Genomic DNA, 12,746 nt, shown 5'->3' on the forward strand with positions numbered 1-12,746 from the left:
CAACAGGAGGACCAGTAAAAAAAAAAAAACGATATATTTATATATTATATATCTAATATCTTGTATCGAACATATAAATAATGATTTATTTTGTTACTGCTTCTCCTGGTTTTCCTCTATTGGTTACTTTTTCTCACTTGATTTGTGGACCAATTGGCGAGAAAACGCTCCTATCAGTGTATGTAAAAACAAACACATTATTATTATTATTATTATTATAATATTTATAGAGCGCCGTCAAATTCCGCAGCGCTTTACAATGGGTGGACGAACAGACATGTAGTTGTAACCAGACAAGTTGGACACACAGGAACAGAGGGGTTGAGGGCCCTGCTCAATGAGCTTACATGCTAGAGGGAGTGGGGTAAAGTGACACAAAAGGTAAGGATAGTATTAGACTAGTGACAGTTGCAGAAGAGGAATCAGTCAGGAGTTATTAACAGTTTAATTGATAGGCTTTTATGAAGAAGTGGGTTTTTAATGATTTTTTGAAGGAGTGGAGACTGGGTGAGCATCTAACGGAGGAGGGAAGCGAGTTCCACAGGAACGGTGCAGCCCTCGAGAAGTCTTGAAGGCGAGCATCAGAGGTGGGAGTACGGACAGAAGATAGACATAAGTCTTCAGCAGATCGTAAGGGCCTAGACGGGACATACTTGTGTATAAGGGAGGATAGATAGGTGGGAGCAGCATTATGTAGACATTTGAAAGCAAGAACCAGAATTTTAAATTGAGCTCTATATTATATATAACATAATTATGTTGTTCACTGGTTGGCCTATTTTTGGGCTATTTTTTTTATCAGAAAGATTTATTTTATTTTTTAAACGTTACATCTTCTGTTCACAGGCATTAAACTTTATCTGCATTCAGCAACAACTTGCAGAAAGCCATCTACCCCAAATCAGGAGAAACAGTAAGAAATCAGGAGCCACTTTTCACGCAATCCGCAGAAATTAAAGAAACCTTTCTTACATAGTGCATTGTGTGCCTGTCACATTATATTGGTAGTTATACAATATCATATCTTGCCATTAATATATTAAATCCTTTCAAAAAGGCACATAGTAATTATTTAGGAATTAAAACATATTTATTAGTTATCAAAAACTATTGGTAGAAATGGAAGCAAATCAAAGAGCATCAGTTAATATATTTGGCTTGAGATAGAAGCGGAATACAAAAAAAACTTACTTATGTATATATGGGGGGTTTATTCATTAAACAATGAACCTGAGTAAATTGCAATATTCAGGTAAGAAAGATAGCCAAATTTTAGCTGATAAAAAAACTTTTTCAAGTCAGGCAATTTGGCAAAAGTTCTCAATTCTGTTTTAAATTCACTGCTTCGTAAACAAACCCCTTCGATTTAATCTCATTTTTTTTAAAAAGATAATATGATTTTTCACATAACCAGCCATACATTTTCAACATGCAAATCATTGACATGTCACGGTTTAAACCAAGTGTTACCATTAATGCTTGTGTTTCAAGATGGATTGTTATTCTTTAAGTTGCTCATCCAGTGGGCAGCCAAGAGAGTTAAAGCATTAATCAAAACAAAGGCAAGATTTGTATTTCATAAGTAGTACAATCGTTAGCGTCTTAGCCGAGCTACACTAAACAATTAGATGACGGATAATTCTTTAGACGTAGGCAGGTTACAAGTTGGATTTGTCTTTTGAAGTTGGGTAAGAAGAGTACTGGGAGTATGTTTTCACAGGTTTCTTTGCTGGGCACTCCGCGTTGTATTTATCCAGAAGGGCCCTGACCTGGGAGCCATATTCAGGGTCAACATCCATGAAAGTTTTCACTGCTGTGTTCTGGATGAAGATCTGCGCGTCCTTCAGATGTCCAGCGATGTTCTCACACAGACGCTTGCGTTCCTCTTCATTAAGCACTTTCCTGTAGAAGTCTCTCACCTGGGAGACATTATCTTCGTCTGTGCTGTTGTAACGTGCTACATCAGAGGACACTTTAAACTTGTGTTCCTTCACGCAAGACTGGCTTTCAGGAGCAGAGAAACTGTTGGGGAAATAGTTTGGAGCGCCACCCTGGTTATCAGAAAAGCACATGGGCCCATTGCGTTGGTAATTGGCCACGCGAGCCCTGTATGGGCAGTTCACAGGTAGCTGCAGGTAGTTTGCACCCAGGCGGTGTCTGTGTGTGTCCGGGTAGGAGATGAGACGACCCTGAAGCATTTTATCAGGGCTTGGCTCAATTCCAGGGGGCATGTTACTTGGGTCAAAGGCAAGCTGCTCCACGTCTGTAAAGTAGTTTGTTGGGTTCCTGTTCAGCACCAGCTTACCCACAGGGGTGAGTGGATAATCCCCATGAGGCCAGATTTTGGTCAAGTCAAATGGGTTTAATTTGAATTTCTCTGCTTCCTGGAAGGTCATGACCTGGATGTAGAAGGTCCAAGATCGGAAGTTCCCATTGGCGATGGCTTCATACAAGTCATGGATTGCATAGTCCGGGTCTTCACAAGCCAAGCGCTGTGCATCCTCCACGGTAAGGTTGCGAATGCCCTGGTCAGTCTTATAATGGAATTTGCAGTACACGGCTTCACCTTTGGCATTCACAAGCTTGAAGGTGTGTGACCCATAGCCGTTCATGTGGCGGAAGCCATCTGGAATGCCACGTTCAGAAAACAGGAATGAAATCTGGTGAAGACATTGAGGGAGCAGTGACCAGTAATCCCAGACCATGTCTGGATCCTTGAGATGAGTCTGGGGGTTTCTCTTCTGAGAATGGATGAATGATGGAAACAACATGGCATCTCGGATGAAGAAGATGGGGGTGTTATTGCCAGTTAGATCCCAGTTTCCTTCTTCTGTGTACATTTTTACTGCAAACCCTCGAGGGTCTCGAACTGTGTCAGAAGAGCCAGATTCTCCCACAACAGTGGAGAACCTCACGGCAATTGGTGTTCGTTTTCCAACGTATTCGAATACTTTGGCTCTGCTGTATTTAGTGATGTCATGCGTAATCTCAAAATATCCAAAAGCCCCTCCGCCTTTTGCGTGAACGACTCTTTCGGGGATCCTCTCTCTGTCAAAATGAGCTACTTCATCCAAGAATGCCACATCTTGCAGCAGCAGTGGTCCCCTTGGACCAGCGGTTAGTAGGTTGCCCTTGTCAGATATTGGGTTGCCACCTCATGTGGTGACGCCATCTGGTTTCTGCGAGCCCCGGCTCTCCTGCCAGAGCTTCATTTGGTCAGCACATTTCTCCCTTTGAGACGCCATGTTTACCCAGACTCTTTTGGACTATTTTTGAACCCATTATTTTAGTCTGATTCGTTTCCTGAATTGAATTTTCGGTACCAAGCCGAACTGACATATGGTCAAAATTGGAGCTTCCCAAAAAACATTCTGTTTTGGGGAAAAATGGCCTGAATAAGTCAAATTTTCTCACTGTGCACAAGTCTACTATAGACTTCAAACAAAAAATTAAACTGCACAAAAGAGAGACAACCAGTGCTCTCAGGACATGTCTAAAAATTGCTTTGTTTTAATCCAATGTTCTCTGACCTTTTCCTCCAAATCCCAAGAACTCTATATTAATATTATTATTTTGTCTTCAGATATAAATTATTTCAGTATGGATGGATACATTGCTATTTAGGCAGGACATTGCTCAATTTTCAGCTTTGGTGGTTAGTACACCACAAACAGTGTCACATATATTTTTGTAACCAGTTTTGTGCTATAAAATATATAAATCCTGTTCCATCTATTTGTCTGCTTCCCACAACACCCACTCCTAAATAGTCTGGGATTTAGTTGGGGAAATGTTTTTGTTAGCTAGTGATTAGCATAGCAAAAATTCCGAGAGCTGGTCTAGTCTCCAATGTTTCCACACTATCCCGTCTTAATCTTTCCAACATGTGTGTCTCTCCTGTTACTAGGCCTCTTGCTTCATACTTACGCGCTGTAAAAAATGAAATGTATGTTCTGTTATGCACACAAGAAAGGAAGCATCAATACGAGATCTTTCTCAAGATCTTATTTACCAAAGTGATAGAGATTTAGTACATTTTTTGTAGACAAGACTTGGAGGTAGGTATGTAAGGGGACTTAATTTGTGAGCTTTTCTCTTTCCTGCAAAAGAACATTATGTTACAGTTTAACTAAACTAAAAAAAAGGCTTTGGGTTATAAGACTGATTGAAGGATCCTGTTAAAACAACCCTTTATGAAGACAGCCAATGGCCTTACGAGTGCGATGTTGCACAAAAAAAGAGATCTTGTCCTACACAGCATATGTCATGATTTTTAAACATACAAAATTAAGCCCTGTGCTCAAACTCACACTACACCTGGGAGGCAGCAATGACTATAGTGCACATCAGCCCCAATACAAACAAGAAAAACAATGAAAAAAGTAACTTTTACACTCTCCCAAATTCATATGCACATTGAACTTTATCACTCAAATGGCTATTTAAGTGTAAGCTCACCTGCCACATCAAGGCAATACCTCTTAGGTGAGACCTACTCTAACAATTCACCTTGCTGTCTTCAGCTAACAGGTAAAACTCTGTAATGAGACAGAGAGGGGTATTTTCCTAAACCCCTTCACACTTATTAACCCTTAATACTGAACAAATGGGGTGGGCGGCAGCACTGTAATATTTCTGTGTTATACAAAAGCAAACACAAACATACAAAATAAAGCGCTACGCTCAAACTCCCACTGCTCCTGAGCGGCAGCAATGACTGTAATACATACAATAAAAACCAAAGAAAAAAAAGTTAATTGAACACTATCCCAAAAGCCTATGCACATTTAAATAACTTGAGGTTTTATTTTATCATTGAACATTTTTTGAAAGCCGTACGTCATTGTACATATACGAAAATAATATGAAACTGATAACATTATTAGAGAAAGATGTAACGATGCAGCTGTTGTGTGATAAGATATGTGAAGTACCTTAGTGGGTTTTTTTTTTTGGAACTTACGATAGTGCTAATAGCTGATATTTGCCCAATAACTCAGGTTCCGCTACATTAAAAGAGGTGCAAAAGGTCAAATATGAAGAAGCTGGTTGGATCATATATTGAGCACATTGCACAGCTTCAACAATCACTCCTCTTACTTTTAAATATCTGTATTCCAAAAAGCAATAAACCAGTGAGACGGAAATGGTAGGAGTAAAATAAAGCAGGCATTGGAGGAAGGGAGATTACAAGGAATTACAGCGCTGTTAAGATCAGAGGATTTGAGAGATTAGAATGACCAGTTTTGCCATAGACAGACCACCCATACTGAAAAAAAATGAATAGATCCTACGGATCGACCTGTGCATATCAGCAAAGACATATTTCAATGGCAGCTCAAAGCTAGCTTGGAGGAGTTCCATTCTTTCAGCGCTCAAAAGGTTTAATCTATCTATTTTACAAAATCTCAGTGATTGTAGCTAATATTCCCAGAGAGATACTGCCTGTATAAAACTCTATACAACAGGGATAGCGTGAAGCGCTTCTCCTTTTTAACAATGTTATGTATTGATCCCTTTAATAAAATAATATTGGAGAAAATCTGTAGCAAATGTCATTGTTACTATGGAAATAATACCTTTGGTAGTTTAGTTCATTTAATTTCATTATGGTAATTCCCGTAAAAGTAATATATCTTTATTTAATTTAAATTACTGTCAGACGGCATGCCAAAGAAAACTGTACATGTTAAATAAATATAGCAGACTAGACCAAGATCTCTCTTACACCATGTATATGATTATCAGAAATCCCATTTCAAAACCATTTGCTTTAAAGGGATACTCTAATCCAGCAGTTCCCGAACTGTGTGCCGCTGCGCACCGAGAAAATAATTGTGTCGTGCCTCCCTCTACTCTGAAGGACTGGTGGGGAGATCAGAGAGCTGTAGTGGTTATTGTGCCTGGATTGTTTCTTTAAAATTTTTACCAGTGCCCAATCCCAAGATTAGATTCTGGATCCGCCCCGACAGGGAAACATTCTGCTGAACAGGGGCCCAGCATATGTCGCAGCGCTGTACATTTATGCAACCTAGAATTTTTTCGACTTAGGGCACCTTGGAAAAGTTTTGAAATATTTAGGGCACATCGAACCTAAAAAGTTTGGGAACCCCTGCTCTAATCAATATAATAACTTTAGTTTAATTAAGCAGTTTCAGTATATTAGTCTTATAGCTCTTAACTCTCTGCCATTTAGGAGTTAAATTACTTTTGTTTCTGTTTTTGCGGCCCTAGCTAAGCCTCTCCTGGCTGTGACTCAAACAGTCTGAATGAAAAAAAATATTTCATTTTCAACCAGATCTTACAGCACAGTGTGTTTAATTTAGAACTTTATAATTTCTGCTCTGTTAAAAGAACACTTTAGTAGGCATACAGACATTAATGAGAGGTATGATAAAGCAAACACAGGGGATCTCTACAGAGATATCAGGATTGGGTTGAACAAAAACACAGACCAAATCACAACAAATAGAGTTTCCGTATACGGGTCCTTTGAATGGCCAGGCTAGAGGAGTCGATAAGGATAGCCGAGATCAAAAGGATATAGAATACTGGATAAACAAATACACAAGACAAGGTCAAAGGATTACAAAAGACAGGAATAACGATAAACCAGAACTAGAAAAAATTATCAAAGAAGAATACTGCAGTAAAGCATGATTGGAGTAAGAAGAACCACAATAAGGTAACAAGAAATGGGAGAAGTAAGTATATATAGGCAGGTCTTAACTCCCATTGCTCCAGGTCAGCTTGGAATTACGTATAATTCGAGGACGGTAATTGACCTTTTCAGTTTGACCTTTAACGTCATATTTGTGCTCCGAATTTGGTTCCGCAAATTTGGAATTCGGTTAGTAGAATTACAAATTCGGGACTGAATTTGGGATGAATTCGGGTGTGTAAGCATTCAGTGTTGGACAAGATGCCGGAGAAAGGAGGGAAGTGGGCAGCAGGCCTGACAAGAGTAGAGCTTACAATGTTTATATATTTTTAGGAAGGTAATTGGAAAATGCACGAGGCCCACTCTGAGCTTGTACTGGTGAGGAGTGTTACGCCATTTTGACAGAATGTAACATGTTTGTATCTTGGAATATAAACCCAAATGATGCCATTGTTATCAGCACAAACATAGAATAATCACATTTTCCATAAAATCACTAGACAATATATACAGTACCACATCACCAGTTAATAGATTGCATACAGTGAAAACATGTATTAAAACAGATGTTCATAATATAAATGTGTCAATGAATGATGGGAAGTGCGAACAATAACAAACCTTAAAAGCAATTGGCATAGTTCTAGTTTTCATTAAATCAATTCAGGTGTAAATTGTTATGGCAGACTGGCATTTCAAAATTACTCAGCTACACGTTTCATCTGTATGAAAATGAAACACACATATCTCTTGCTCCGTAGGAAATTGATCATGTTTCGTAAACTCTGGGGTACCAAAATAGGGGTTTTACATTGCTTTAACTATTGAATTACCTAATAATGTAAATAATTTAAAATAAAAAAAAACATCAAAAACATGCTGTGACTATACGTGAATTAAATTTTTCAATTAGTTGCTTTTCCCCAAATAGTTTTTTCTCTAAATTATGCATTTAGTTTTTTTCAATTCACAACATTCCAATGTTTAGTAAATTAACTTCATTTTGTACCAGAAATATTTACTATATAACAAGTTCATTTGGAATGGAAGATGTTTTATAGATATATAGACAAAAGAAACATGTAGGGGCTAATTTTCATCAAAAAGTCAACTTAAAAAAAAGTAACAAATGACATATTACGTGTAAGATAATAATGGGGTGTTCATAAATCATTTAACACACTGCTCAAAATGATTCTTTTCAAAAGGATTTGGCTAAGTTAAAGTTGATGTTGAGGTTAAGGCAGGTGTAGTTTTTTAGGATTAGAGTTGGTGTAGCATTAGCATGCCTCCCAGCAGCCTCAATTTTAGGGTCTGACACCATTGTCCCACTTTAGTTCTCTGGTGTCCCACATCTAGGGACAGCAGGGAACTGTCCATGGGAACTGTCCATGGGAGGCTAAGTTAAAGTTGATGTTGAGTGGAGGTTAAGGCAGGTGTAGTTTTTTAGGATTAGAGTTGGTGTAGCATTAGCATGCTCCCAGCAGCCTCAATTTTAGGGTCCGACACCATTGTCCCACTTTAGTTCTCTGGTGTCCCACATCTAGGGACAGCAGGGAACTGTCCATGGGAAGCATGGTGCAAGCATATCCTCAGACGTGTTTGGGCACAAGGAAAATGTAGTGAGCGTTTTAGGTGCATGGACGTGTCAGAAAGGAGCCGGCCAGACAAGTTGTCAATCAGCTTGGCATGCATGACACCAGGCTGACATGTCACTTCACTAAGTGGGCCTGCCCCTACACCTTCAGTGGTTGGACCCACCACATTTCCAGGCAGACTTACTCGTTATGTGCAACGTTGGTGATGATGTCCACCTCAGGGCCGTCTACATCCTGACTGCATATCTCCCAATATTGAGAGGTGTGCATTAGAGACTGGGGCTGTTTAGTGTAAGGGGGACTTATAGTTGTGTGGCTTAGGTTTAGAGGACTTAGGTTTATGGGGGGCATACAGTAACAAGATACCTGTCTTCAGGGGTCTGTAAAAAAAACATCATTTTTATTCACTCACTTATAATCCTAACGCAGGGCTGCACAACAGGTAGATCCCCAGATGTTGTAGAACTACAACTCTCATGATGCTTTCTAAAGGCATGCAAAGCATCATGGGAGTTTTAGTTCTACAACATTAGCATTCCAGGGATTGATAAAGATTGCTATAGTTTTTTTTTTTTTATATGTGATTTAGCTGTGTTCACTGTGGGCATTATTTACTTTTTAATGTGGTCATTATGCTTAATTGCAGAAATTATTTTTACATTCTGTTGCCATTTTCATACCTTTTGACACGGGAAAGTACGCTATTAGGAGGGGTGAGCAGGCCTTCAGAGGGACCTTGCAAGTGAAGTGATGTGCATTGTTGGTGATGCCCATAATTTACAGGCATGCCCTTTCTGGCTGGCCCCCAATAAAGAGGTCCTAATGCTCACTGCACAGCGTGAGCTTGTCTAATGATGCACTTGCACTGTGCAGCCCGGGGAAAGTTCCCTGGAGACACTGGATGCCGGACACCAGGGAACTAAATTGGGATGGTGAGACTGGACCCCACCCAAGGCAGCACAGTTGGGAGCCCTACTTTTGCAGTTGATTTATTTATCTATTTTTAGTACATCTACTCTATGTGAGAACAAAAAAATAGCATTTTTGCTTTCAAAGCAACATTTCAGACCCTTTTTGGAATATTGCAAGATAATGGACACTGTATACTGTCTACAGGTTTTCATTTCCCCACAATGAAGAAATTAAACATAAAAATTGGGTAAATTCACATAATTTACATTTTTAACTTTGTCTGCAAAGCAATATGTACACAAAATAACTCTGTTATATGTGTATATTCTACTTATGCATCCCTTACTTAAAAAAAAAAAAAAAAAAAGAATATGTTAAAATGTTATATTTAATATTTGGGTGATAATTTAAGCCACATCATATTTCTTCTTTGTTTGTAAATGTATGTATCTGGTTACTTGTCACCAGTTATAAATGTTACAAATATTTAGGAGAGAAAATGAGCAACATATTGGGAGAAATTGGGAGAAACATTTTCAGAATAGGATATGAAGATTTTCAGGCAAAATATTGTACTTTAAAAGCTGTCAGAAATAGTCATCTTTAAATATTTAAAATAAACTGAGCTGCTATTATTTTTTTTTCCAAGGGAACTATTTTAGCTTGCAATTCTACATTAGCCTCATGAAAAGAAACTTTGTCCTTTTAGAGAAAGACCTTGATTCTGTCCCTTGAAACATCACTGGTGATATTTCGAGATTCCCCCCTAGGCTTGTACGGAATGCATTGAAAATAGAAACAATATAATAAGTGCCATGAGCTATGGAAAGGAACCAGAGACAGAGGTAGCAGTGTGAACACGACATGATATATACAATAATTTAATGATCTTACTCGATATTATCTTTAGTTTAGATTTATGATTATATTTTAGAGAAATGCAGTTCTTTTAGATAAAGAATGAACATGATCTAAATGATCTATTCCAAAACCATAACTTTTCTAAAAATTAAATTGGACATATGGTAAATACAACAATTTTTTTACATTTTATTCATAAGAAATGACAAGCAAAATATTAGAACTTACCTGCCAATATGAATATAAAAATATAAAAACTGAGTTGAACACAGAGAATAAAATAATCATGTTTTTTTTTAATGCACAATATTTCTATTTATCTACGGATTTAAATTATTTAGTTGCACCTGCAGTTTAGTGTTTTCAATTTTTATTGTTTAGATATAGACCAACAAGAAACAAACTGAAACAATATAGAATCCACTCCGTCACCAACAAAGTGGTCGTTGTCGTCGGGATACCCCAGTTAATTGGAAGAGTTTGCGGGATGGCCCTCCTTATAAAAATAATTTAGAAATAGACAAAATAATCCAGTAGGATTTGGTTTCCACCCTCTTACTTCAGCCCATGCATAGAAGTTGGAATTGCATTAGACTGTGTTTGCTGGATACACTGAGAATATTTTTTGTCTCTTGTGTTATCATGAGACAATGTTTATCACATACGAGTGGTTTGTCTGCGAGGTACTCTTGAACCAGTGAAAATATTTTTCATGTCGACCGTGTAAGGCACAGCCAAGGGAGATGAGGCTAGAGCTGCTAAACAGAAACAAATGTGATTTAACTCCTAAATGGTAGAGAATTGTAAGACTGCAGGGGCCTGATCTATACACAAAAACTGCTTCATTAAGCTACAGCGGTTTTGATGCCTATACTGTCCCATTAATGTCAGTCTTGTCATTATTGAACACATTGTAGCCTTTTATCCTTTTCAGAATCAAAATATCAATATTCAAGTACCATCAACTTGCCACCAAAAAACAGAAAGTAGCAGCCCATTAGATGGAGGGTCAGAGGTCCATCCCTACTTTAGAGGATAAAATGGAATCAAAATCTCTTGGTACAGACCTGGATTTTCCAATGGCTATTCCATTGACTAGAAAGATTTAGTTGATTACAACGTTACTTTTCAAATACAGGCCATTACTTGAAGCATATCCTGACCTTTAAAGGAACATTTTAGTGTTAGGAATACAAAATGTCCCCCTGATCCCTCTGCCCACCCGCCGCAATGATATTCACTTACCTGCAGGGTTAAGTAGACAGGGATAGTGCACCCAGACCACTTCAATAAGATAAAGTGGTCTTGGTGCCTACAGTGTCCCTTTAAATAGTGGAGGAGACAACCAAAGCTCATACAGAGGTGGTAAAATATAAAATGATGTCACATATTGACATCATTATTATTATTATTATTATTATTAATATTATGTTATTTATATAGCGCCATCAAATTCCGCAGTGCTTTACAATGGATGGACGAACAGACATGTAGTTGTAACCAGACAAGTTGGACACACAGGAACAGAGGGGTTGAGGGCCCTGCTCAATGAGCTTACATGCTAGAGGGAGTGGGGTAAAATGACACAAAAAGGTAAGGATAGTATTAGAGTAGTGACAGTTGCAGAAGAGGAATCAGTCAGGAGCTATCAACAGTTTTATTGATACGCTTTTATGAAGAAGTGGGTTTTTAACAATTTTTTGAAGGAATGGAGACTGGGTGAGCATCTAACAGAGGAGGGAAGTGAGTTCCACAGGAACGGTGCAGCCCTCGTGAAATCTTGAAGGGAATCATCAGAGGTGGGAGTACGGACAGAAGATAGACATAAGTCTTCAGCAGATCGTAAGGGCCAAGATGGGACATACTTGTGTATGAGGGAGGATAGATAGGTGGGAGCAGCATTATGTAAATATTTGAAAGCAAGAAGCAGAATTTTAAATTGAGCTCTATATTTTATAGGAAGGGGCTGACAGAAGGGTGAGGCATGGGAGGTGTGGGCGAACAGGAAGATGAGCCTCGCTGCCGCATTCATTATGGACTGCAATGGCGCAAGTTGGGAGCACGTAAGACCACTGAGAAGCGGATTACAGTAGTCAAGGCGAGAAACTACAGTGGAATGGACCAACACCTTAGTCGCATCTGGCGTTAAGTAGGGTCGGATGCGCGCAATGTTTTTGAGATGGAAATGACAGGATTTGGCGATAGATTGAACATGATGCATGAAGGAGAGGTCGAAGTCAAAGAGAACACCTAGGAAGCGAGCCTGCGTGGTGGAGCTGATGGTAGCACCGTTGACTATGATTTTAAATTTGACTATGATTTTGCATAAGCAGTGATGTCAATCTCTTTTTAAACCATTATGTATTTATGTACTACATATTATAACTCATGTCATATTTTACTGTATGCCATTTTGTTAAAGGATCACTATAGGGTCAGGGACACAAACATGTATTCCTGACCTTATAGTGTTAAAACCACCATCTAGCCCCCCTGGGCCCCTCATGCCTCCATAAATATAGTAAAAATCTTACTGTATTCAAGCCTGAAGCTGTAACTCTGCATGCTGTTAGACTCAGAAAAACAAGCAGTCTGCTGACATCATCAGAAGTGGTAGTCTGATCCAATTACAATTCTTCCCCATAGGATTGGCTGAGACTGACAAGGAGGCAGATCAGGGGAAGAGCCAGCATGATTCAAACACAGCCCTGGCC

General features: G+C 38.8%; 1 protein-coding gene across 1 annotated transcript; it reads right to left on the reverse strand.

The window, feature by feature from the left end:
- Positions 1 to 1,633: 1,633 nt before the first annotated feature.
- LOC134602262 (catalase-like) lies at positions 1,634 to 3,252 on the reverse strand. The gene is given in 1 exon segment (XM_063446987.1): positions 1,634 to 3,252. A coding segment is annotated over 1 exon segment (1,587 nt). The 5' UTR covers positions 3,246 to 3,252; the 3' UTR covers positions 1,634 to 1,658.
- Between the last annotated feature and the right edge of the window lie 9,494 nt (positions 3,253 to 12,746).

Source organism: Pelobates fuscus, chromosome 3 (assembly GCF_036172605.1).
Source record: "Pelobates fuscus isolate aPelFus1 chromosome 3, aPelFus1.pri, whole genome shotgun sequence".
Lineage (NCBI taxonomy): Eukaryota > Metazoa > Chordata > Amphibia > Anura > Pelobatidae > Pelobates > Pelobates fuscus.